This window comes from Eimeria maxima, genomic scaffold (assembly GCF_000499605.1).
Source record: "Eimeria maxima Weybridge genomic scaffold, Emw_scaff55, whole genome shotgun sequence".
Classification (NCBI taxonomy): Eukaryota; Apicomplexa; class Conoidasida; order Eucoccidiorida; family Eimeriidae; genus Eimeria; species Eimeria maxima.
In genome coordinates this window covers 1-26,427 of record NW_013566591.1, presented here as the reverse complement: position 1 = coordinate 26,427, position 26,427 = coordinate 1, and the positions used below count along the sequence as shown (strand labels likewise).

At 50.1% G+C, this 26,427-nt stretch overlaps 5 protein-coding genes across 5 annotated transcripts; 2 read left to right on the top strand and 3 right to left on the bottom strand.

Annotated features, from left to right (window-relative positions):
• Positions 1 to 3,344: 3,344 nt before the first annotated feature.
• On the bottom strand, positions 3,345 to 4,249 carry EMWEY_00008620 (roadblock/LC7 domain-containing protein, putative; the record flags this gene model as incomplete). The annotated part of the gene is made up of 4 exons (XM_013482209.1): positions 3,345 to 3,521; positions 3,639 to 3,690; positions 3,824 to 3,890; positions 4,156 to 4,249. The coding sequence occupies 4 exons, from the start codon at positions 4,247 to 4,249 to the stop codon at positions 3,345 to 3,347; spliced, it is 390 nt and encodes a 129-aa protein (XP_013337663.1).
• A 1,736-nt stretch (positions 4,250 to 5,985) lies between these two features.
• EMWEY_00008610 (hypothetical protein, conserved) lies at positions 5,986 to 7,302 on the bottom strand (the record flags this gene model as incomplete). The annotated part of the gene is made up of 1 exon (XM_013482208.1): positions 5,986 to 7,302. The coding sequence occupies one exon, from the start codon at positions 7,300 to 7,302 to the stop codon at positions 5,986 to 5,988; it is 1,317 nt and encodes a 438-aa protein (XP_013337662.1).
• Positions 7,303 to 11,387: 4,085 nt separating this feature from the next.
• On the bottom strand, positions 11,388 to 14,848 carry EMWEY_00008600 (hypothetical protein, conserved; the record flags this gene model as incomplete). The annotated part of the gene is made up of 10 exons (XM_013482207.1): positions 11,388 to 11,635; positions 11,858 to 11,956; positions 12,085 to 12,301; positions 12,520 to 12,644; positions 12,763 to 12,864; positions 12,974 to 13,157; positions 13,339 to 13,497; positions 13,681 to 13,817; positions 13,961 to 14,345; positions 14,813 to 14,848. The coding sequence occupies 10 exons, from the start codon at positions 14,846 to 14,848 to the stop codon at positions 11,388 to 11,390; spliced, it is 1,692 nt and encodes a 563-aa protein (XP_013337661.1).
• Positions 14,849 to 16,198: 1,350 nt separating this feature from the next.
• EMWEY_00008590 (C-Myc binding protein, putative) lies at positions 16,199 to 16,594 on the top strand (the record flags this gene model as incomplete). The annotated part of the gene is made up of 2 exons (XM_013482206.1): positions 16,199 to 16,370; positions 16,470 to 16,594. 2 exons carry the CDS (start codon positions 16,199 to 16,201, stop codon positions 16,592 to 16,594), a joined length of 297 nt encoding a protein of 98 aa, XP_013337660.1.
• Positions 16,595 to 22,975: 6,381 nt separating this feature from the next.
• EMWEY_00008580 (hypothetical protein) lies at positions 22,976 to 26,306 on the top strand (the record flags this gene model as incomplete). The annotated part of the gene is made up of 4 exons (XM_013482205.1): positions 22,976 to 24,662; positions 24,930 to 25,186; positions 25,433 to 26,060; positions 26,182 to 26,306. Coding segments are annotated over 4 exons (2,697 nt in total), but the record flags the coding sequence as incomplete, so codon positions are not given.
• Positions 26,307 to 26,427: the final 121 nt, after the last annotated feature.

The window sequence follows — 26,427 nt, the reverse complement described above, 5'->3', positions numbered from 1 at the left end:
CAAGGTAGGACGATCAGGCATCGTCCTTATGGCAGAATGCCCACGTTCTGCTCCGCAACGGATGCAACGAGATGGGGGAGGACCTCTTCATTGACACATTCTCTTGCAGCCTCTTCGCTGTGCCCGGCAAGCCTTCCTACTGCAACTGCTGCCGTTTGTTGGATTCCTGGGATGGAGTCTAGCAGCAGAGGCCTTAACAGCCGCAGAGCCCCTGAAAATTCGACGGCTCGCCGCAACTACTTCCTAGCATAGGAGTAGCCATGATAGATGCCTAATCAGCATCTTTGTTTCTTTTCCCCGCGAATTTTGATACAAGCATATATTGCGGATGTCGTATCGAACACAACCTTCGTGAGCTTGTGTTTCAACTCCTGTTTTTTCTTTTGAAGTTCTACTATGAATGCGTTGGACGTACTTTAGGTAACTCACCGGCAGCGCGCAAGCCATCGATATTTTGTGGCCTTTGCGTAAGATCAGCCAAGGTTTGAACGAAGTGCGACCTTGCCCTTTGGAACTCCTCAAATACCTGGCTTATTGTGCGACTCATTCTAGAAGCAAGGCAAGCAAACCAGCTAACATAATCACAATTAGAGCAAGCACCGGTAATTACACCCAGCAGCACTTGCCAGACAGACCGTGGAGCCACACAGTCTCTGATTTTAACAAAAGCGTTTATTATGTGTGGGCCAAAAGTAACTACCGCTTCCAGTGAGGCTGCGATCCCATACTGGCGGAGGAGGGTGGAGTAGCGTACGTGCTGCGAATGATGGCAATTTCTATCTCCGGGGTGGTCAACGAAAAAGCGGTCCCCTGTCCAGAGCACGGTTTTCTTGTCTTATCGGGGGGACGCCCCAGTTGCCTAAAATAAGCCTGATGCCCAACCTGTGGGCTTATGCCCCCATGTCTTTGATTTGCGCAGATGCAGAGCACGATCTAGTGACACGGTGTCGGCTCGAGCACTAAGATTGTGGCGTTCTAGAAGAAGACGGGAAGCTGTTAGCATCAAAAGCGGATGAACGCCGCGCAAACCTTCACTTCTTTCGCTGCTGTGGCTCCAGAGCCTCAGCCGCCAGCTTCAGATACAGGTACGTTGAATTCTGAAGGGTTCAGTTCTATGCTGTAGCCATTTCCTGTGAAAAATGTCTATTTTTAGCATCTAGGAATTAGACGCAACGTACGTGGATGACCTACCTATCCGCATGAGCTTCTCTGTGAGAATGTGGTAGTCGTCTGAGGTCTGCTATTCTGTGTGCAGCTAGGGCAATAAAGCATTTAATATTATTAAGCTGAACTCACGGGGGGATCTCCTTTGGATGGACATTCGGAGCCGGAGCTTCGGAACGGCTCGACTGCTTGGGGTCTAGGGCTTTATTTCCTTCACTGGGGCTTTGGGGCTTGGGAGCGTTGGGGCTGAGCTGCCGAGTGCAAATATTTACTTCTGTAGCAGCAAAGGCCTGACACACTAGGGTGTTGGAGACCGTTCGGCCGCCAACTGAAAACCCCCAAATGATCTTCTCCCCAGCATCTTTGGCGATGGCCGCACTTAACATGTGCCACAGCGAACCAAAGCGTGCCTCACAGGAAAGTGATCTGATAATGTTGCTAGCTGTCCTGGGGAACAACAAATAGGCCAAGATGAGCAGAACTTAGCATATTGACAGATGCAATTAAATCATATTCTAGGGATTATTGACAGGTGCCCGAACCGCCAGATATTACTAGCGGGACTTCTAGGCAGCTGTGTTCCTGTATAATGGAGATAGCTGGAAAGTGACCTAGGGCAGTATGAAGCGCACTTTGCTGTAATTCCCGGTTATGACATGCCTGGCACTCTTTGAAGCCCGCTGTGGCCAAGATCCAGGTACAAATAAGACCTTCAGACAGAGAGTACTGTTCGTCTACATGGTGTAGTGAGGTGATCAGCTAATGCCTCGATGCGCACGTTCGAGAAAGCGACAAAGCACCATTCGAAGGCAGCTTGTCAACGCGAAGGCTAGTTTGCAGCAGAAAGACAGCGCCTCCCTGGAATCGAGGCACGATGCTTATTCATAAGCATAGCCACGCTGCTTCCGTCCGGGTCAGCCTGCAGAACAGCTGAACACCTGAAGTGAACCTAGGCGTGAACGACTTAACGCCATTGACACAAGTGAACCTGCGCGTGAGTGACTTAGGGCTGGCGTCCTTAAGGAATTCTGGGTCAAGGGCCCACTGAACGACAGCGGGCAGTTCGTGTGCGCAAATGCCTCAAGAGAACACAAGTGAAATGACACCTGTGTAGTTTTTTACCACCAGTGATGCAGTCGCATTCGTTGTAGATCAATAATTTGCCATTCTCCCCACTTGAAAGCGATCCTGGGTCCACCGCACCCCGCTCCGAACCCTTCTGAAGCATGGTATTACATTAGGTAGCGATGGTATCAGATGAAATAGCGACGTGCGGATGTGCAACCTTGAATTTGAGGCCTCGGGAAGAAGGAGAGACTTCAAGCGGAGGTTCTGCCTCTGGCTGGGTGGTCATATATCCGATCCACGGAGATTCATGCATGCGTGATTGCTTTCTATTCAGGCTGACTCCGAATTGCAGCAGGTGTGAATGCCACACCAAAGATATGATGCCAGCGCATGCCAAGGAATACGGCGGGTGTGCACTTTGCATCCACTTACCCATTTCTCCGATGATGCTCCTCCTTGTTTTCAGCGAATAAGAGCTCTACAACCTCTGTGTATTCCGATGGGTTGAAAAGCAAACCACCGTGAATCTGAAGAAAATCGAAGTTGGGCTCCCCTCACAGGCTGACGGCAGATATTGTCTCATAACCTAGATCTAGTGCGTTATTTTCACTGTCGTTGGGTAGTGTATAACTTCGTAAATGCGTGGTGAAAGCACTGCACAACAACCTCCAAATGTTAAGCAGCCTCAGAGTGTGCGCCTTATTAAACACGTTTCAGTCTTTTAAGCCTGCATGTTCTGCTAAGAGTGTCTGGGAGGGTACGCATGTGGCATTACGCCGGCCCTGTGCTAACGGAGTATACGCACAATTCCGCATGAACCATGTGAACCGAGGTGTTCACGGCTAGGACAGTGTGGACCCCAACACAACAGCCCCGCGGCCCCACTGTCCACGCAGCGCAACCGGAAGTTGTGACTTTGGTCAGTCAGCTGACTTCAGTCAGCTGATTCTTTCTGTACACTGGAATGTGGGAGTTTGTGGTCAAGCGGGGGTTTCCGAAGCTGCCCGTTTTTCTGCAACCATGACTTAAATTATTTGGGCTGACAATTCTGTAAATAAAAAAAATACGAGTTCGATTTGAGTCGTGTGCAAAGGCGTTTAGTTTGTCATCTCTCAAGCGTCCCGCTCAGCTTCCTGCCCATCAGAAGCCGCTGTTGGGGGGGCGTCACTTGAGAAGTAAGGTTTGTCAGTGCAGTTTTGAATGGCAATCAGTGAATAGCCTGAAGCGATCTGGCAGGTAATGATCTCCAGGCCTTTTTGCGTGCGTACACGAACGGTGGTGAGATCGCCCTTCATAAAAAAAGACGCAGGAGACGCAGAGTCCCGGATGTAAATGGCTGCCGGCTTTTCACCATTCGTGCAAAACTGTTGGTACATATGCTATTTTTTAAAGCGTTGTTGGCTTACATCACTAGGGAACAGCTCTTTCATGTATTGCTTTGCCTTGGCGCAAAATACACTGCAATAGCAGACGATATGGCACGGATAATGCGCTCTCTGGAGACAAGTAGCGTCGAGCTCGTTGAACATAATAGCTTCGGTACACTAGCTTTTGGTCTGAGTGGAGCTTTCAGCTTATAGGGTTGACGTACGTCAATAGTGAAGCATAGTGAACAGAACTCTCCCTGGACAACTTTTCATGATTTCGGATGGGAATGCCTAAACAAATGGCAACCACCGCAGTGTCAAAATGCCGCAAGGGAAATTGTAAAGCCACTAGTGCTGATTACAATCTGGAAGCAATATCAAGGAGCCGTCCACTAGAGCCTGCTGCTCTTCTGTTCAAGTACGTCTTAGACATGGGAACTAACTTCATTCGGATGGTCTAAATCCTACTATATATCATAGAAAGAACACTAGATATGAACATCTTCATTCGCGTGGATTCCTGTTTAGGTCTTGCAAGTGGTCTTTGGCTGCTAACCATCCGAGTTTACGACGACGTAGCCGACAACTGACGGGTTGTTGGAAAGCCAAGCACGTAGTACATCATCTGCTTCGTTCTGCGACCCGGACATCGTGATTTGCGCAGTTGATGAGTCCGTTCCCACCGCTGCCCATCAGTTCCGAAGTGCTGCGGAGGAAACTCCAGTGGCGTAGCAGGAAAATGTCCTGTCACATGTAGCGAGAGCCGATCACTGCGTTCAGAAAGCTAAACTGAATGTAAAGGGCGACCCATCTCAACTTCTATGCTCTTCGGTCAGACGGCACCGCTAAGGACATGCACCTCTACTCCTGTGTAGATCGCAGGTGTTCCCCAGTCCGTCAGAGGTGGCAACATCTGAAATATGCATTTATGTGACCAACCTTTTATAGATCTTCAATGCGTTAACTGTAAGCTTCTTCCAGCCTGCCACTGTTCCCCTTCTGCTGGGGTACCACACTTAAGCTCAGGTCGTTGAGTCACGCGTCTTCCCAGGGATCCCCGAGAGAATTCTACCGTCCGAAGTAGTATGTCCCTTTTTAAGGTGCATCACTCCATTAAAGAAACTGCTGCTCACTGGGGGGAATTAGAGCAATTGCTGACCGCTCTTGACCCGATTTCTTGAGGGGGCACTGCCGACGGGGCTGCAGCTGTGTATATCGTGAAACGCGAAAGTGCCACCCAGGTCATAGCCTTTCTCTTTAAGGAACCCCCCCACCCCCCCATATATTGGTGGAAAAGTGTGGATTGAACCTTGCGTCTTTGCCTGGCTGCACCCACATTGACCCAGCTCTGTGCTGGTCCTTGACGCCAGGTTGCGGTGGTCCTCGTTCTGGTCAAGTTTGAATGGCAAGACGTGAGGGCCTTGCTGCACTTTCCCAACAGCCTGGAGCTCCCGATGTTATCAGTTAAACTATTCTCTCTGTAACTTGCATGAGTGCTTTCTGTCCTTAACAGCTGCGCGTTGCTCCCGTGACGACGGTCTGTAGTGGACAGCAACGTGAAATGAGGTAGACAGCTTAGACAGGCTAGCATGGACCACAGCTCAGATGGGTCATAAAGTGAAACTGAGTTGGATACTCGAGGGGCAGCGGAAAGGTGTATTCCTCGTTGTTTTTTCACGGGCTCGCAACAGCTGATGTGTGAACTACACAAGTAGTACACCGGACATAATTTGTCTGGCAAAAACAACGTTTCCGTTACTGCATCGGGAGGGATTTTGTGGTACCCTACGCCTCTAGTGTAGTGCTTTTTGTAGATGAACGAAGGGAAGTGTCCTCATCCATTTCACGGAGACAAGCGGCAGCGGCTAAATATATTACGAAGCTATATGCTCATCCTTTTTTTCGGTTCAACTGCTTTGAAGCCCGTGCATTCAGAAGGCTTTAGCGGTATTTTGTTCTCCAGCAGGCGACGTGGCTTGCTTTCATACACCATCTGCGATCAAAATGATGAGAAATAAAAAAGTGGTGATCCTTGAGCAGACCACCACAAAGTTCGCGGTTCTTTGCGATGTTGCTTCAACTTGCAAGCAACGCGGACGTCGGTGGCCAAGTAGATACGATTCGATATCTCCGCTAACTTACCATGCGGATGAAAGAAGCGGAATAAAAGGAACCACAGAGAACAAGGCAATACGCTAGAACTTATTTTTCTAGGCTGTGGCAGCTCACTGAGAGTCAGGAGTTGCGAAGTTTGTCTGGCTAGTAATAGGGCAATGCCCACGAAAATTGCAACTGCAGTGGGTTCCACCTCGAACAAATACTCGCTCCCCATCTTAAACAGATACTGTTCAGTATGTCTTATACAGCGACGGAAGACTGTTGCTTTCTACCTGCGGCGGCAGTCGCTGCCAACCATCGACCCCCATGATGCACACTCCGCCGTTCTAGAACCGAATGGGCTAATGCGCCCAGCATTTCGCTCCGTGGTATCTAGTGTCATATACCTGTATCTATCACTGACTGGAGTCTGCAGCTGTCTTAAGGTGGTCCCTGAGCTGCAGAGGTCGCATGGACCAAGTGCGCCTAGATTAGGAAGAGAGCTGCAACTGGGCGAGTTCGCTCGAATTTTGTCGCAGGCGTAAGAGCAATCACTGTCCACTGTAGGAGACTCGTAGCCTTTGCGAGACGAATATTTGGAAGTAGGTTCCTGTGGTATGTACCCGCTATCACCATCCTGGTTACATCTTCGCTTTTGCGCCCTCTGATGTAAATTAGGTGTAGAGGTCGTTGGCTCTCTTGAAGGGGAGTTCAGAAGGGTTTCCTCGAATCGAACGCTTGGTTCCCTTGCAACAGGGCACGAGACAATTTTTGCTGTGCTTTCGCAGCGGACATTTACCGACGCTTGGGGGGGTGTATGACTTTCAATTTTTGTCCGCGAGCGTCGTACTTGTGGTCTAGGAAGGCGATCTAGCACAGCCCTAGCTACTGCAAAATCTGAAGCAGCCGCACCCAGTTGCCACTCAAGAATAGGAAGCAGCAATTCGTCTTCCTCTATGAGAAGCTGGCACACCATTGCATGCGACTGATGGAGTTTCGCCTGACCCGATAACACGTATCGACTGCCTTCAGCACAACGAGGTGGCGCATCCGGTGGTGGTATCACTTCCGCTGTTGCCAGGTGCTCAAAAGAGAGAAGCAAATCTAAAAGGCAATCCTCATGCTGCTTCTCTAGTTTATCAAGCTGCACGCGTAAACGGCTTTTACGTTTTTCTGGTGGCAGTTCCACAGGAGGGCGACGACGAGAAAAGCAATCAAATATGCTAGTTGTACCAGGGCCAAGTTGTTTGAGCAGGCGGTGGCTTGTAGCCTCTCGGAACTTAGGAGCAAGGGCAAGCATTGTATGTACGGCCATGTTCAGGTGCCTGCAGGCCTCGCACAATTCCTCAGGGGACAGCACCTTTACATCCCCACTAGACCCTGGCGGAACTGTCCGCTCAAGCAGTGCCAGGGTGGCTTCTAGGTGGTCAAGCTGCTGCAACAGGAGCAGCTTTTCCTCTAGCAAATCGCCATCGAGACTGGCAAGCTCGTTGCGGACGCGTGCTGCTGTTGTCTCCAGGACACTCTGGGCTCCAGCCAAGAGCACGGAGCGTGAGCTAGGAGGGCCCTGAACAGTTTCAGTTAGGTGAGTCCTATGTCGGCCCATTGTGCTGGAAATGCGCGTCAACCGAGCACCGTTCAGTCTCCGCAGCAACTGTGCTCGACGGATAGGGACGCTCAGCCTACATCCTATTTGGCCCTTCCACGAGTAGAGGTAGAGCTAGGCACATATTCAACTAAACTGTTTTGTTGGTGCTCCTTGAGAGTCGCTAATTTAGCTATGTTGCCGCAGGCAACAGCCCGCACCGCCGCGGGGCCCCAAGGACAGCATATCACACCTGCCGGATACTGCCCCGAAATACTGATACTGAGGATGATTACAGGTGTCTCATACGCTCCTGTTTTAGTGAAACAGGGACTGAAAAAAATCTGGAATCAATTGAGCGGGCAGTTGTGCACATCTGGACAACGGGCACGTGGCACTCCAGAGGGTCATCGCTCGTATTTAAAGTACTTGATTTGAGGGGATGGAAGGCTTGAAATTCCAGCAATTTACGCTTCACATCAATGTTTTTGAAACTTTGGAATTATTTTTGAATCATTGTTTTACAGAAAATACCAACCTAACTCGCCTGTTTCGCTCGGATGGACTATTTGTTGATCAGTGAAGCACATCTCATTGGCTCAAACGCTTCCACATCATTCCGTCTCCTCATTTTTCACTGGCACCATAGATTTTTCTTTTCATTAAATACTGGAACGTTTGTCGTGTGCATTGCCTACTAAATCTTGTGGCCTCTAGTCCCTCGGTCTCCAGTTTTTCCTTGTAAAGATGGGGGCCGGAGGAAGAGGTCACCGCCACGTACGTGGCCGCAGGCGACACCGTTCACATTATGGTAAGCAGGGGCAGTATATGTAGTTTTTTTGCATGCCCTGGGTATGAAACCCATTGTCGAGCAGCACTGATCCATGAACATTGACACCCATGAACTTTCCGTGCAGATGGACATTACTATCCCTACGAGGACGGGAAAAAGAGAAGCAGAGGGCAAAAGATAGTACAGATCAGGCAACGCCGAGAAATCTTTGGCCTCGGCACAGCTGCACGGCTTGTTATGTGTGACGCTGGGAGGGCACTTCTACTCTCCACAGCACACCGCATGAGAGAAGAAGTCATGACTTTCGGAGACTGCTTAGCGAAAGAAAGAATAGCTTTACTAAAGGGACTTGACCATCTAGAGGCTCCTTTGTTGTTGATTGAGCGATTGCTTGCTCCTTTCACGGCGGCTGGGAGATGCAGGGTTGATTTTAGCTTTGTAAATACAGCTTGCCGACATTATCACATGGCCTTAGATGCTTTCCTAGATGTTGCTCCTTCCTTTCGTAAGGCACAGAAAGTCCGCCACAAATGGATCAGGAATAGGGGTAGGATATGTGCAAAGATTCGTACGTGTTGCAGCAGATTATGCTGCGGGTGCCATTGCCACAAGCATCCACCAATGGCCCGTCGTATGTCAAGAGCAAGAAAGATATTCGAGGACCTTGAGATTAGGCACGAAGCATGTGTAATTGATCTTGCACTTACATATGAATATTACTTGAGCTCACCAGAGCCTCCACCACCCGATGCACCTGCACGGTGCCTTGCCACCGCTTCCTTCATCCTGGCGGCGCAGCGAAAACTGCATCAAGTAGGAAAAATAACTAAACTTAGACTTTACACAACTGGGAGAGATGTAATGTGGTAGGAACGTAGCTCCTAGAAGTGACCAGTGACACTAAAATCTGAAATCCTTTGACAACAGGAAATAGAACTGGAATTGGGGTAGGCGGACGTAATTCATGCTTTAATGTATTGCGATTCCGGAGCCAATATCTTGTATCTCCATTGGTTTTGTGACTCGAGCAGTTGCAGTGGATATGCTGTAGAGTCACAATGCCATGCCCTGGCACGTGTATACACTGTCTTGCATGTCTTGCTAGGTAACGTCTAGCAGGAATGCACGAGAGAAAAGCCTCTCCGAATGCTGTTTTCAGGTAAATTGCCACTTCTTGCAGCCACGAGACAAAGTTTCGATGGGGATGGCCGAATGGACGCTTGAAGAAGCTGCTGAGGATTTACGGATCGCCCATGCAAAGCTTAAGACGCTGCCTCGTCGCATGCGTTCTGGGCGGAGGCGGGGGCGGAGGCCTCCTACACTGGTTACCTTCCTTTCACCCCAAGAGTGTGTGACAATGAATGAACGACCGTGGTGGCGTGCCTCTGACGAGCACTGTGGGCCGTGTAGGGAAGCATACGTCCTTGCACCATGCCCGGGGCACGAAACGCTACCACCGCCTCGGCCTATAGTTGCTAGCGGGCACAATTTAGGAGAAGCTGTGTACCCGCGTGTGCTCCCAGCATTTCAGCCAACCACCCTTACACAGACAGTTCGTGTTGCACAGCCGTCACCAGCTTTGGCACTACCGTTTTCACCAGCCCCAGCAGTAAGCATTCCCGTGGAACGGGTCCAAGTATCTCCGGTGTTAACTGCCAACCCACAACTTGCGTTTCCACCACCCTTTGGAAAACCTTTCCAACCTGGAATGACTGCACCAGCCTGTTTCACAGGAAAGGCGAGTATGGCATTCCCAATTGGACAGCCTGTTTTTACCCATGCAAGCAATGGGGGGTGCTCCCCTAAATTGTGTCGACACCTTTCTTCGAATAGATTGACCACAAGTGGTGTTGCTTACTAAATTTACAGATAAAAGTGCAGGCGATAGACTATGCAATGTACAGGGGAACGGCTAGACCGACGGCAAGTTCGCCTCATGTAATCGCGTCTGCCAATTTACAGATAGAAGTGCAAGCGCTAGATTTCGATGTGTAGAAGAACGGCTAGACGGACGGCGAGTTAGCTTCATGTAATCGCATCTGTCTGGCTCTTCAAACAGAGGAACAACAGTAGCAAAATAGTCTTCTTGGAGGCCACTCTACGAAGTGTACTCCCCATGCAACTTCAATACAGTGCGCTCTAATGTAGCTCTAATGAGGGGAAATCCAAGGGTTCCAATGCTGAGCCCTCTGGAACTAAAATCCCACGCACTTAATATTAGGGGTGTGTGTAAGTGGCATGCGTGGGACTGCCTCGTTAACTAGCTGAACTGTTTCCATCGCAAGCACTTATTCCGAGCGTATAATAATATTCCGAGCGGTTACGCGGAACGCTTTGGTTGGCGATGGGTATGGTATTTCGGCCTCATCTCGAGTTTTGTGACACGCTGGTAGTCTCCTCAGTTCATCAGACAAATGAACGACCATGTACATGTTTCTGCCCTTAGTAATGCTAGCGCAACAACAGATGCTATCTCCGCTCACTTGTTCTCCCGCTGCTGTGGGTTCCTGTTATACTGTTTACAAGACTCCTGGGACTGTCCTGTTGTAGCCTAGCAAGGAGATGGCTGGCTTCGAAACATGGATCCAAAGAACTCAAAACGAAACTGCAGTTTTTCCCGGATACAATTCCAGTGGTGCTGTGCGTTTCTTAAAGCCTTTTTCTCTTCAGCACCAACTCTACGTGTGCATGCTATTGTCCGGTTTGTTGCACCACATGGTGAAACAAGCGCATCCCTGTTTAACCGTAGGGTCTACGCTCCCAATAGCGCGCAGACTAGTACTACTGGAAGTAGAGCTCGTAATCAAGCGCCGCCTCTGATTCCCCAGTATCCTTGCTACTCGCCTAAGTGCACACGAGGAGTGAAAAAGAAGCAACCCGCCAATCAGTAGTGAAGAGCCTTGGAAGCCTCTAAACTGCACGATAACACATCAATCTCTACTAGAGCTAGACGGTGCGAGGAGAGACGCTGACTGTGCCGCCCACAGACCTCTTCTTGCTTATGGAAAGGCTTGGAGCGGAACATAACCGGCCTCCGGGGCCGCCTCGATGCAGCTTCACTAGACTGCCGAAGTGACAACTGAGTCGCATTCCAGTCACACCATTTTGCGAAGTAGCACGCATTCTACTGACGTTCCCTGTTCCCATGGTGTACGTGTGTACTCTAATATGCTGCTCGCAGGCAGCTTGCCTGCAATCTTTCGTCATTTTTCAGGTGCTGTTGGGTCAGTTTTTCTTGGCGTGCTCGTTCACGCCGTTGCTTCTCCTTAGCCCTCTCCAACTGATGCACTAATTCCGGGTTTTCCGCTGTACATCACGCGCACAAAAACGCTCCAGACTGACTACACTCCTTCGCAGCTAACTCAAAACAGTCAAGGTGGGGCGAGCCGCCCTCTTTAGCACAACACTTCACTGAAAAGTGGCATCGAAACATCCGCTGGCTGGATTTGTTAGAACGGGCGCTTGACTGCTTGCCTTCGTGCTTGGCAAGCGCTGCAAGGTGCGAGTCTAGTCGAGCTTCAATCTGCTCTAACATGCGTAGGCAGTCAACAGACGCCTCTTCTGTCCCCACAGCGCAGAAAGCCTAAACATAGGCACAATCCTTTGAACTTTAGGAACACGAAGAACAGTGGAGGTAACCTGTTGGCGACCAGGCGTAGCAATGCAAGTTTGAGCAGCAAGAATTCTGTATCGGTTCGGAGCTGAGCAAGTCATCAGAAAGATAGAAGGTAAGAATTGGTATGGCCTTCCTAAACGTTTGGCAAATATGTGCAAACCGCTTACTTTCAAAGCCACAAGCTGCGTGTATAGCTGAGACGTGGACCGTCAGTTTTTGGAGTGCTGCGGAAGCATCGGATTCTTGTTCCTGGGAGGCCAGTTCCTCTGCAGAGCAACAGCTGAAAGCAACCGCGCTTCTATCATATCATTATTAACTACTGGAGCTAGTTCTGTGCACGCCTCACGGATGTGAGTGCTGATGTAGGCCAGAGGATTTAACCAAAGCCCCCAACCTTTGCCCAAAACAGAACGGGAGTAGTTGGAAGGGTTCTGACTGATATCATGCGCCCCAGGGGGAAACGGTAGCTGCCCACCTCGATGTTGCATGCATTTGGCACGCTGCTGTTGCAGCTGTTGCTGGAGCTGTGCAATAACTGTTTCAAGTCCCTCCAATCGGGCCCCCATTTCAGCACGGGTGTCGGCGAACCGTTTTTCCATTGCTTCCAACTCCTGCATATTCATCCATCTGCACAGGAAACCTATAGGTCTAATGTGGGCAGAAAATCGCAGGATGATATTTCTGGCATGCTATTTGCTGACATATTTGGTGCGTCTGCATCTTGAACACTACTTCAGAGACATCTATTAATACAGCAACAAATACGTTTGTGGTAGGCAATGCTGGGCACAAAATAACGTTGTCGGTCTTGCCATGGGCGCAGCCGCACAATAACAGTCTCATGTGCATTTTGAATCAGGAACAAGTTTTCCTCTTCCAGTTCTTTGAAAAGGCGAAGAGGCTCCTGTGGATCCTTAAAGTAAAGGTCAATTGCCGATAACGCCATGTTTTCGGCTGTTCGCACCGCGGAACGTCAGAAATAAGACACCTTTTGAAACGAACTAGGGCAGCTCTACTTCTGCCAATCACATGCCAGTAGTAGAGCCCCACTTCAGCGCAACACTTCGCCTACCGTCAAATATTGTCTCGAATTCTGCAGCAGTTTTGAGTTTTCTGCTCAACTGCCGTTTTTTCTTTTCGGCCTTTTCCTCCAATTCCTTTCGCAGTCCAGCACCTGCATGTGGCCAGAGCATCGACAAGCTATTATTGGTGATTCTGCCTTATAAATGCAATTGCTGATTTTCCATTGGAGCTATGCAAGCACAAACACCCGACCGCCGCACTTGCTTTAACTCCGCGTGACTTTTTCTTCTCCAGCTCCTGAAGCTTTTCGTGGAGGTCTTCATCAATTGCCTCTATGTCTGCGGCATATTGTAGTTGCTGCTGCTGTAGCTGGCTCTGCACCCATTGCTGCTTTTGCTGTTGGACGCGTTCCTTAGACAGCTCTTCTTGGTCTTTAAGCCAATCCTGCACAGCTTGAAATCACAGACTCGAGTGGCATTCTGCCTACGCGCTGCACTTAATATAGGACTCGTGTAATACTTTGAACTCAACAGGCCTTCACGGCTGTCAAGCTTAACTTTCGACAGCCACGGAGAGGAAGGGCTCTAACTAACGATGGCTTGCTAATGTACTGACGCCGACATACCTGCGGAGTGATATGTGTTAGGAAAGCTCTATATCTCGAGTATTCCTTCACCTTTTCTCGATTAGATGCCGCTCGAGCCTTCGTGGCGTCAAGCTTCTGACGAAGCTGCCGTACAGCCGTTGCCTTTTCTTGAGAAACCCGCGCCGCCTCGTCTGCTTTCTGCACGTTTTCGAAGTAGAAGCAAAGACGGCAGTCAATAATGAGACACGCCTTACAAAGGTACTGTACTGGCGTGCTAAAAGAGTAGCACACGGCGAATCCGCAGGCGTGTGTCTCCGCACAAAAAGCAATATGCACGCGCTGTACATATAAACAGCCGTGCAAGAAAATCTGGTTACTCACGCGAATGGCTTCGTGCGCAGCCGCATCACTGCTTCTAAGGAATTCGTCAAATTTTTGAGCATCTCTTGTCAGCATGCTTTCTGCTTTGCGTACCGCCTCTGATTTTTCCGCTGCTCGGTCGTGAAGCTTGAGTATTTCTGTTTCAATTCATGTTAAGCAGATGCTGCCGTGAATAATCGCCCGGCTGGGAGCCAAAGTGAACATGATTTTGCCTGGTGCTGCGCAGTACTGTAGGTCCAGAATAACTAATATACGGGCGCCACGTTTACTCAAAACTAACCTGCTTTTCGCGTATCAATAGCCATCTCCAGCAGAAATGCCTCCCGTGTCTTTTCTACGAGGGCTCGCGTGCCGACACGCTTCTCTTTCAAGGTAAGGGCTTTCCGAATTTGGTTAGCGTTGGTGCTCCGCGGTTTGGAATCGCTGCGAGGATCTATCACAAGAGATGCACTTTCCTGGTGAGCGGGGGTACTGCCTGTTGCATTTGAAGGTGGGCGTGGCGAAAGGGTCTGCGAGGCTGGCACTGATGTATCTTGCCCCTGGGCCCCATTCGCCACTGTCTCTCCCTTGCGGATTTCCTTTCCATCTTGGACGCAATTTTCCAAGGCAGTTGTATGTGGTCCTTGCTGTTCCTCCGAGCCACAACTGACCTCCCCGGAAGTGGCCTTAACAAGCAGCGCATCCAGGTGTGCAGCCCTATCCACTTATGCAGCACTGTGGTTCAAATTCGCCGATCCCAACTGGATTCGCGATTAAGCTGGAGTGCTAACACAACGACACGAAATTTACGTGCCTGCATTGCTTCCCCTAGTAAGCGTTTACGTAGCTGTTGCAGTCCCGTAAAGCTGTTTATCGGTCTGTCCCTTTTCCAGATGATTCTGGTGTGAGCGTCTCCTAATCTTCCGTCTTCTTAAATTGCCCGGAATGAAGGCAGCCCGGATCCTAGTATATTTGTCACATGGGCATGAAATAGTTGAAAAAAGCTCAGGCGAGCACAGCTGGGGATGCGCGTAGTACCTGTTTCTATGGAGAAAGGCAGATACGACCCCCGACTCAACTTTAGCCACTGCAATGAAAGTCGAGCCTTACTATGGTAGAAGTCCTCCGAAAGTATCACTAGCCCTTACCTCACAACTGATGAGGTAGAGCGGTGTAGGTCTTGAGACATAGCAATCTATATCTGCAGACCAACCAGCTGCCGAAAACTACGGGATAAATTGCACTTGTTATCAAGTAAGCGTCATCCAGGCGCCAAACTGGATGAAATAAGCTTCTGACCTACTCGGTAAACACTGGTTCCAGCCCCTGTGCTCTAGCAACAAATGCTTGCAGTCGTGAGCGATGCGACGCGTGTGGGAAGACTATGGGCAGGAGTTATCCCGCACAACTTCGCCTGAGTAAATAGTCAAAAACTCACTTGCTCAATTAGTCCTGTGCTTGGAATAACTTTTAGGCTGTGTTTCAGACACGAAAGTCCAGAAACTGCTCGCGCACTTCGGGGCTGCCCGGGCATGCATCCCCTAGCTCACCCGGGCGGCTCAATATACTGTGTAGCAATAGACTGTTCCGGCCTTTGCTTGCATCCCAACATGTTCTGTTCGTGCACAAGTAGTTCGAAAAGAGTCTACGTTTAAAACCAGGCAAGTAAAGGTTCTCCCCACCAAGAGACAACAGCAGACCGTTTTTGAAACTGTTCGCTTTGAATATCCACGCGCAAAATTTCGCAGAATTGAGGACTGTCTTGCATACAAATAGCCGTTGGCTTCACAGTTAGTAAAGAAAATTAGACAGCACACCTCTGATTCTGACCACTGTTGGAGTGATTACCGCCATCAAGCACGGCTGCAGGGTCACTGGTCGTGTTGGGGGACGGATTGTCTTCTGCTTGTCGAGTCAACATGTGACATTCTACTCGAGCTTTCCACACTACATAATCGGTCAAAAATAACATTTTTTCAATGAAGGCTTAAATCTGCGGCTGGCGGGACTGTTTTGCACCAGCTCCTTGGCCAACTGCTCGATTGAAAACGCTACGGTGGTCAAATAGCTCCTTCTTTTTTTTCCTTGGACCGCTCATGGCTTTAGTGTCTGAGTTTTAGGGTTAATGTATGTATGGCTGTGGAGAGATAAACGTCTCTGGAGCGGCAAAGGCTGCTGTGAGGTGGCTAGCGGTCACTTCCCACCATGCTTTTGTCTCCGACGGCAATCCAAGCATCTGCCAAAGTGCTGCTTAGTTTGTTCGTGTCAACTTTCCATTGAGACACAACAATCAAGTTTCCCGTGAGCCTAATTGTATGTGGTGGCCTTGTTGCCCTTTGTTCGCGAGTGCATGAGATGAGCACACTGGTGGAGGGAGTTCAAACATCCAAAGGCCTTACTGCCTGGCTATTGCGTCTATGGGGCTAGAAGAGCAGACCCGGTGAATACGTGGTATTGAATCAAATCCGTGCGATACATTCCTCAGGCACGCAAGGGTACAGCAAGTTGGGACACACGGACTGAATACTGAGGCTGGACGATGAATGCCAAAACAGATCAAGGAGAAGGGGGAAAAGCAGCCTTTAGGAAGTATTTAGAGGACCATGGAGTCATTCGTCAGCTGACACGCGTCCTCGTGGGGCTGTATGAGACTCCTGAGCGTCCACTGAACGCGCTCGACTACATCAAAAGGCACCTTGGAGCACCTACAGGTAACTGGCACCCGACGCACTAGCGTGGTCAAATCTTTCCTCTATATTCGTCTCAGGATAGATGTGTATATTATCTTCCTACATTGTGTATCCGCATAGGTGTGGAGGTGGACGCACTCCGCTCAGAGGTGCAAAATTTGACGAGGGAGAATGCTGCGTTAAAGAGTAAGGTGGAATCATTGCAGCAAGAAGTGGAACTTCTGCAGAGGGAACTCGCAGATTAGTGGGGTTCTGCATCTCGGCATGATATGACGACCAACGGGACGACTGCCTTTCGTGGGAATCGCCTCAATATGCACATTTTGGCAACACACTTGGGTTAGAATGGGGGATACAGCATGTTGTACAAATGCTGTTTCACGGGACAACATTTGGGAGTTTACTGTTACGCACGGTATGCCATACCCACTGGCATTTAAGTCAACTGGCGCACCCCAGACTTTGCAAATATGAAGTACTAGTGCAGCTGAACCAGCGAGCGTGGGGAAGCGCCTGACCTACAGTAAGTATGAATGCTACAAGAGGCAATTTTCAGAGTGATAGTTCAGTCTAAGGGGGTCACATACTCATTTCTATTAAGACGATTTGGGAAAGCATAGTTGACATAGGAGGGAACCGCGGTGTGTATGCCTACAAATGCTGGTGCATGTCAATGGAGCATGTGCTATTTCCAGCCGCACAACTGCTTTGAAGGCAGACACGTGAGCTCCCTCCTCGTTATGTGCGCAATGATTCTGAAATATATCAAGCTTGTTTTGCTTATGCTGTACACCTCATTTTAGGCTTTACAGAATCTAGGGTATGTGACGCTTACTTCCACTAGTTTCTATTCCAGTGTGCTTGTGTAGAATTTAGCCGTACCACACGACCATCAACAAGAAGGACATAAGGAATATCTGATGAGCCCTGTCAACTGATTACTCATTTACCGATATAGGTAGGCGACACCCAGGGGCAAGGTTGTTTCGACGCAGTGACACGTGCAGAGGGCTGTGACCTGTAGGAGTGCTTCTTGTGAAAGTGGACTGCCCACTTGTTCTACCACCTACATAGTTGATAGCATTTCTTCACATGCAGAACTGCTGCTGGTAGGTCCCCGTTTCAGGAAGTACTGAGTCTACATCTCCTTTTGTGCATACACTATTCAGCCTTGGAGTTACCCCATATTCTCGACGTCCCCGTCGTTAGTAAACATCACGTAAGGTTGTTGCAGATATAGTGTATGACCAGGGGTAGAGTCGTGTCTTGTAGTTCAGAAACCTCAGAACTGAGCTGCAGACCCAAATAAGTCAGCTTCATATTTGCTTAATAACGCCTGGCTGCCCAGGCTTCGTGTCTACGCGTGGACTCGCTGGCGCGTCTGCACGTCCGCTCCGTAAACAGTTGCATTCACCGCCATGAAACATATCAAATCAATGCTTCACAGGGAATTCAGACCCCGGGTAGTGAAATAATTCCGGTGCGTAGGCGAAAGAGATGGCGATATATTTTTCGCGGGAGCTGGAGTGATTCCTAGTTGCCATGCTACAGAAGGGAAAAGAGATGGCAAAACAAGTGCCTTAAAGATAACCTTGAGAAGTTTGTGCAGGCATCCATGCATCCTGCTAGAGTTTTGTAGAAGACAAGTACCCTGAAGCGAGCTCTGCGATTTGCTACGGTGGCAATCACCAGAAGGCACCATTCACCGAAAACACGGCTTTAAGGAGGTTCAGGGTAATAAATCGTAGCACACGTATATAAGAAATATTTTTTAAATGCAAAACTGGAGAGAGCACATTGTGGGAGCACACTTTCAGCTGAAGCATTAAGGGTCACCTGGAGCCCCGTTCCTGCACGTAGCGCACTAGAGGAAGGCTGCCACTCGCCAGTATCTGGATACCTGTTGCTCAACTTCACCTACTTAAATTTGAGGCTTTTAAAAGCGTTCGTAGCTTCCAGTCTACGTGTAGCGAGCCTCACGGTAGACGCGTTACTGGCTACCAAGAACATCGATTTCTCGACACATGGCACTCGACGGTACAGACGAAATGGGCAGAGCCGTATTGTGCACAGCAAGCGAATGGAAAATACAGCGTAAGAAAGGTTCTGCTACGCATGTCCGCTGGGGAAGCCAAAAAGTACGAAGGGGCGCCGTGGAAATGATGGTTCTCAACCGTCAACAACCATTCCGTGGCTAAGTTAGGAATGACGAGGGAGAGTGGAAATTGCAGAGTTGCTAGCTCTTTCAGGCTCCATGCAGCAAGGGACCTCGATATCCGCAGGCACGGACGAGATAGCCGAGTGCAGGCTCCCATAATTCCTGATAGTTTCAGTGGTCCTGGTCTGGGTATGAACAGTAGGCCCTGCCCAGACCCAATTGTCAATCATGAATATAACATTCCCCAGAATTAGCAGGGCCAGAGGAATGGGAATACTTTGCGGATCAAATCCACAGATGAGGTTCAGTTGGGCTGTCACTCTGCTGCTTCAGTTCATCCTGTCCACCAATGGTGCCTCTCCCACGGGGCAAAATGGGGTTAGCAGAGTGCGCTCAACAGTGCCCATATCCATCCTGAATTCGATGGAGGAGAATGACGCTGCTCCTGGGCACTGCGGAATTATTTTCCACGGGACATCCACAGCACAACAAATTGAGCAAAATAAGCAGCGACAAGTCTGCTTCGCGCTGCAAAGTCATGGATTCCTCACCAGGTACATGAGGCATGAACAAAATGAAGCGTCTTCATGGGGATATGATGTCTGCCTCCTCCTGGCGTTCTGTGGCAGCGAATGCCACCGCCTCTACGGGCATCCCCAGAAGACTGCGGCGGCTACGAACGCTCTGACTGAAGCAGAGGCCGCCATAACTGGCAACAATGCGAGCTACCAGCATGATACAAAAGAGACGTCCCATGTTCTTGGGGACAGTCCAAACCCTAATCGAACTGAGCACGGCAGTATTATTCACCGTGAACCTCAGGCGGACGACCGAGAACGTACTGTGCCTAATCACACAGAGTGGGATGCAGCTTCGCCTAAAAACCAAGCCCGTAGCCTAGAGATGTTAGATAACTCTCGATTTCACTCATGTAGTACGCAAAAATACTGTAACAAATGCGCTAGACATTTTATGTCCCATGCGTGGCGCGTGCGCTGCAAAGGCGTCTACTCCTTAGAATTTGAAGCACAAAACCAAGGCTTTGGCAGGTTTTTTGCTCGCCTGGCCCTTTTGATCGGAGCCGCAGATATAGAAGAAGTTGTGGATATTGAACGCGAATTAAAGGAATATATTCGTGCAAAGACGATGCGGGTTCTTAAAGGTCCCTCTTATTCGCCTTCACGACAAGTTTCCGGTCAATCTCAACACGGTTCCGATCCTCCTCTACCACTAGCAGAACTGGCAAGGCCTTCCGAGGACGTTCTCAAGAGTTCAGGGCTTCCAGAGTCCCATGAGAGGGCAATATCTCCAGCAAACGGCTCATATGCTTCAACAAGCAGTTCCGGCTTGTTAAATAATGAGCTAAAGATTGTTTTGGAGCCACTGCTCTCAAACGGTGATATCGCTGGCTCGCTTGAGAACACGCAGCTCGATAAGTCAGTTCCAACCATTCGAATATCTATCCCTCCAGCCTTCCGGGCTCGCCTTGCTCCAGTTACCACACAAGGTTCTTCAATGGCACACACGAGGCGGCTCAGGGGGACAAGCGCAAGGGATTCCGCCAACTCGGAAACGTGGGTTGGACACAAACCTTTTCCTGCAGGCAGTACCCTCAGCTCAGCCGGTCACTGCAAGGCAGCCGCGGGCCTAATGTCTCAAAGATCGGAATTACACTGGCTGACGGAGTACATCTTCTTTTTACCCCACCGTGGATAAGCAGACGGTGGGCGCGATTGGTGATCACCTGGGCGAAGACGCTAAAGGATAAAGCCAGGCATTAGTTTGGCTTGCCAGTCGCCTATATCTTTCCAGAATCGCCGCCTACCCTGAAACTTACTGAATGATTCGTGAATGGCTGGTTGAATCTCTTTCAAACATCCGGATAGCAGTGCCCTTTGAATACGCACCTAGCAAAAAGCATGCCTTCACTTTTAGTGTCAGCAGTAGCCTCTGGATCGCCGACACCAAGCTGCACGATGTTGGGGAGCTACTTGATTCTGTCAACAGCTGTAGTAATGTGTTTGATGCGAGCCTAAAGATTGTGGCCAACCGAAAGTTTCGCATTTCGTTTGTTTAGGGAGTACGAACCTTTGGTCTTTATGTGAGCAAAGATGCTCAGGAATCGAAATTCTGTGTGGTGTCAAAGGGGCTCACGCAGTTTGAAACTAAACTTTCACCAGCGTTTCGATTCGCTCATGTTTGGTTCGCAATAACCCTCTCAAAAGCAACTCGTTCAAAGACATCATGCGTCCGTCTTCTTTCCTCGCTGACTAGCTTGGAGGGAACGCGATTTAGTCCTTGAATGCAAAGGCGTCAAACGACATATCGGTGAAAAACGCCTGTCAAGCTCTGTAGGAGCTCCCAAGCTCGAAATATTTGGGTAGAGCGCAATGCACTCGTTCCTGTGCATGCAGATGTTCTCCCTGAGTAATTAAACCAAAATGTTTTTTCTTGTGCTAACGGATACGCTGGGATGGCAGTAAGGCCCCGAATAGATTGAAACTCCACAGAGTCTACCAAATTATTTTTTTACATCAGAACGAACGTAGCGTTACGGAGAAGCTACTGAAATGTATTTCTCCCTACATGATTGCAATATTGTGTCGTTAATGCTGATAATACGATAGTACTTCTCTGTATATAGGGTATCATCAGCCAAAACTCGAGGAAGTTCACGCACCATAGATTACTTCAGTGTACGCTGGTTGGAGAAACTGAGCATGAGCAAGATTGCGACCATCCCGAGATATGTATTCTCTACTAATCTACCCGTTCAATAAAGCCTGTCGAGTTGTGCTGCACACTGCCTCATGCGGCCCGGCGGCGACACGCATGAACCGGCCCTAGTAGCAGGCGGAAGGCCGCTGCACAAACACTCTAGCAGGCACCAACTTTATGAACATATGGAGATTACGCACATCCGTGAAGATTACTGGCGACTAGAAGGTCACTAGTGGAGGTAGTGCAAAGCCCGAGAGATTATTGGTAGTGCCACTCCCCACTGCGCACGAGAAGACGTTAACTATCATGCTTTTTACAGTTTGGTGAGGAGTGCTCCATTCACTCAAGCATATGCACAAAGGGAGCTAAATACTCCAGCATAGGTGGCAGCCTTTCGCTTGACCTCTAATATTCGTTGCTGAGGTACTATACTGCCAAAACTGCTAGCGGCAAAGCAACTTGTCATAAGTTACTGACATTGTTTCACCAGCTGAGGTCCAAGCAACCGCTACACCATTTGCTGAGACCTGCAGGCAGCAGAGGTTCGAGCAAAGAACAAGGGACCACGATGCACAGCTGGAGACCTGCAGCTGAACGCCTTTCCACCTAGCACAGTGCTTATCGATCACTGATAGTGGTGCGTCGGTCCGACCGGTGTCCTGCACCCACATGCTACCAAGTATTCACCTGCCACTGTCTTGGCGACAGTGTGAAGATGAAATGAAAGTAGGGCATTTAGCAGAAGCAATGCAGTTGTGGGGTTTCAGCGTCCTCCGTCTGCTGCCGTGCCATGCCCAGCCACTGATGTGTTCTTGTTCCTGAGTAGAAATGCCCCACCAACTTGAAGCATTTAAGCCCCTTGCAGATATTCTTGCAACAACTACTTAAGGAGTTAGGGAGGAAGACTAGTTAGCATGCGACTTGAAACTGGTGCCTAACTGTTGGCCTACAGTGGTAGCTTCTGGGTTGCTCGTCATCCAACGCAGCAATACAGTCCTAACGAAACGTTTATGCACATCCGCGGGAGCTATGCTGTTTCTATCAATAAAACTGATAAATTATAAGTAGTGAAAAGTAGAAGAATTACTAGGAAGCCTCTCCTGCGTATTCCTCAGTGACGCATCGTCTTGGTCCCGTGCTGGTAACTGTGTGAGGCTCTCTTGCGAACGCGCGGAATTGGGTATCTGCTGTAATCTTGCCTTTATTGTGCCACCATTTAGTTCACGGTAAACTCAACTAACAAAGTGTGTTTATGGAACGGGTCGTTGCGCCATATATATAGGGTGGCGACAATCGAGTCTTCCCTTGCGTTCGGTGACTCGAGGCGTAGGCTAGCAGCTACCCCGGAAAGTTTAGCTCTGCTGGTGTGGCTTTAGCCGTACTTTCTGCATACTTCTTGCTTATAGCCACATTCTTCATGGTGCTTTGCCTCTGTGTGCCACTCTGAATACACCTCCTCCGTTAGGAAGCGGCGTCCTAGGAGGGGAGGAGGAATCTGCGCTGTACAGTTCGGCCAGGGGGACCAAAACACACAAATGGCGGCATCTGCTGTCTGGGTAATGCTAGCATTCCAGGCATAGGATATTTACCAACCGCTGTTGTGCTGTCGGTCTACATGTGAGCGATTCGCGACCTGACAGGCGGCCTCGGCAAGCACCATCTACCCACTTCATTCAACTGTTTGTTGTGCTAGGGCAAACTTGCTGTGGGAGTAAATGTTGGCGGCACATTTTAAGGTTTTATAGCGATGGCGGACTCCACGCCGGAAGAGCAGTTTTCGTTCCTGAGTCAGCAGCTCCTCCTGCTGAACCAACTTCCTCAACAAGATGCTGCTCTTGCACCACTAGAAGTGACGCCCTCCAGACGTCGTACTCCATGCGAGGAGCAGCAGGTTCAATCAGCAGCTTTCATTTGCAGCTCTGGGGATAAAGTTTCCCAAGGCCACACGTCTTTGGATGGTAGTGGGCCACTGGTTGACCTGGCCTCCGCGGCCTCGCAGGCACATTCACCAGTAAAGCCTGAGTTACAAGACGCGACTAATGTCAAGTCCCACAGACTTCAGCAGATGCAGATGGCACTGAGGGAACACCAGAGCCAGTTGTTGCGTCAGCGAGAGCACTTGCAGCAACAGCAGCGACTGCTTTTTCAGAGGTCACAGGAACGCAGTGTTGCGCCACATAGCCTCGCTCAACTGTTCGCCGACCTGCATGATGCCCGTCAGCAGCAATACGTACAAGCACAACAACGTACGGATCAAACGACTCCAGCTCATACGTCTGATGGGCGGGTGCTGAGAGCTGGTGTTCGCCATCACTGCAGTAAACTGCCAAGCAACGGGGCTGGGCTGCAGCTGCCGACGCCGCACTGCGCAGTTGATGGAGTCAGCGGCTTAGCCGCGAAACGTGAAGGACACCACCAAGAACAGACCCAAGAAACAGACCGTGATTTGGAGCCTTTTCAATTGGGGGAAGCACGAACCCAGCAGCAGAAGAGGGGACTGCCTGGGCAGTGTTCAGCAGATAGAAAACGAATTCTCCGAGATGCTGGGTTGCTCGAAGCCCGTGTAGTATTGAGCTGCACCCTTAGCGCCCTCCGGTTCTTCAGGAGGAATGCCGCAGTTGCAGAATCGCACGACAAGATAGATAACAGCAGCAGCGCAATGTGTACGTTCAGAACTATTCAGGCTGCTAGCGAAGGCGGGAGATTGAGTGAATGTCCGGTATTTTCTCGAGAGGGGGAACCGTCTCCATCTACGACGGCTCCTGGGGGAGCTATAAACGTTCCACACGGGACAATGGGGGGCAAAGTGATACAGGTGCACGGCGAGCCACTTCCACTTACTGTTCTGTGTGCGGGCATCTCCCCTGCGAAGCTCTGGCTGCATTGTCTGAGGGTGACCCTCCATGCCAGGCGGTGTGCCATTCGGACGCGCCGGTACTGGAAGGCATTGGTTCATTTGTTCCCCCGCCGCAGCGCATACTCAACCATTTCAGTCTTGTCTCATGAAGATTTGAAGCGGTACAACACTATCGGCTCTCGGGCCCCCTCGTTGCGGGACGCAACAACTGCCCTAGGGCCATGGGTTGCTCCGAAGGAACCTTTTTGTGAACCAGGTCTGTATTGCATCGTTGATGAAAGAGGCCCGATTCTTGCAGCATGGGCGGTTGCTCAGGACAGTGATGGGCGCTTGCGCCGTTGTTCAGCAGTGGTAGGTTCAGGTGAATTTAACGCAGCTGACGAAGCTTGTATCAAAAGGAAACGCTCGAAGTGTACGACGAACCCATCTACATCCTACTCACCTGATAGTCCTTGGGAAACGTTTTTGAAGGGGAGGGAATGTGTTGAGGCCGACGGACTGCAGGCCCTGGAGAAGTGGTATGTGAATGTAACAAACGCGCCTCTGACAGAGCAGCAGATTCGGAGCCTAACCTTAGGTAAGTGGCTTGCCACAGCCAAGTGTCACCTTTCACTTTCTTTTATGCCTCGGTTGATGCGTATAAAGACGTTCGTTGCCTGACATAAAACTTGCTGGATATTTATATGTATGGGGAAGACTATGGGGGCCTGTGCGCTGGAGCTAAACTAGAGGGGGACGAGAGCTGTGGGGGTGAGCGGTGAATCAAATGCCAATGTGACGCAGTTCTCAGCAGTACACTGATATAGCCGAATATGGCAGCGCCGTGTCGTGTTGATGTATGCAGCGGAATATGCATCGGTGTTTGGCGAATATGCTGAGTGCCTGGTGCGCGCTCTCCAGAAGCTCGTCGAGACGCGACATGCTTCATCATCAGCAAGCAAGGTTGCGGAAGGCTGCGGGTGTTCCTGCAGCATCTGTGTCGGTCAGCCATGCCGTGTACGGGTAGCGTGGCGGCAACATCTTATGGCCTTCGAACTTGCCATAGATAAGACGGCCGCGGCACGTTCTCATTCAGGTGAGCAGACAAACGGAGTATCTCAGGTGCTGTTTTGCTCGTTTATGCGTCTTCCACATGCAGCAACTGCGCACGCGTCTTCCACATGCGGCAAGTGCACACTAGCAGATAGAACAAGTTCTTTTTGGGTTGCATGCGCAGAGTCTTCTGGAGAGGAATCACTGGGAACTGGTGGCCACGGCACGGGACGGAACCGTCCCGTTGTACCAATGCGGAGTCACAAAGGTCGCTGGGAGTGGTGTCGTAGGTGTCCATTGGGGTGCCGTATGCAGCTTCACTTGATTCTCCATGAACTGTACCAGCCGTTGTCGCTGACAGTGCCAGGTATGCGCAGCGCACTTGCACAGTTGCTGGTGAGGCTGAGACGCTACGTGACACTGTCTCCGCTAGGCGTTGAGTTCCTAATGCAACGTCTCAAAGAAATACTTTCTCCTGCACCTGGAGATGACGCGCAAGAGGCCTTCAGAAAAACTGAAGGAGAAGATAAGGATGAGTTGATCGGATCCTGTTGCAGTTGGGCAACGCGGGACTGGTCCCTTGCTAGCTGGCACCGCAGGCGCCAGCGGCACCAAACAGACATGCCTAGTCCTCTGATTGGCAGTAACAATCTCGACAGCAGCGTCGCCAGACTGTCTATGCTCTCAGCAACACTGTGGGAAGCACCTGCATGTACTGCAGGGGGGGTAGGGGAACCTGGTCTCTCAACGAACGCCGCCGAACCAGAAGGGAGAGGGTCTTTGCCTAAAGCGGACGTTCCAGGTGAAGAGTTGGAGGCATTGGCTGATAGAATGACCAGAAAGGATTGCTACACCGTGTTGGGTGGCACTGGTGTCAATGCATTACGAGCTGCTGGACTCTCTGACGTTGTGGCGAACCATGATGAAGAAGAGGAAGGGGCCCGTAGTCCTCAGTACAGCTACCCTGTGTCATTAGCGTCTTCGCAAGTACCTTCTGCTTGTAGCACGCCGCCTCGGCAGTCAAGCCGCCCACGCTTAGGTCGATGCTTTGCCCTGCCGCGCAGTGCAAATTCTCAACCTTCTCCGGGGATTGACGGGGTATTTGGATCATCTGGAGGGCCAGAGGAATGCGGACTTCCTGCACAAAGTGACGGCCTTGGAAAAGCTGGCAGGGGCGGAGCTACAGACAGTAAGAAGCCACTGAGAGCAGCCCTCCCAATGAGACTTGTGCTCTGTTGGTTCCGTACTTGGGAGTGATTGGGAGCGAGTCGTTTTGCACAGGAAGGCATATATATATATATATATATATA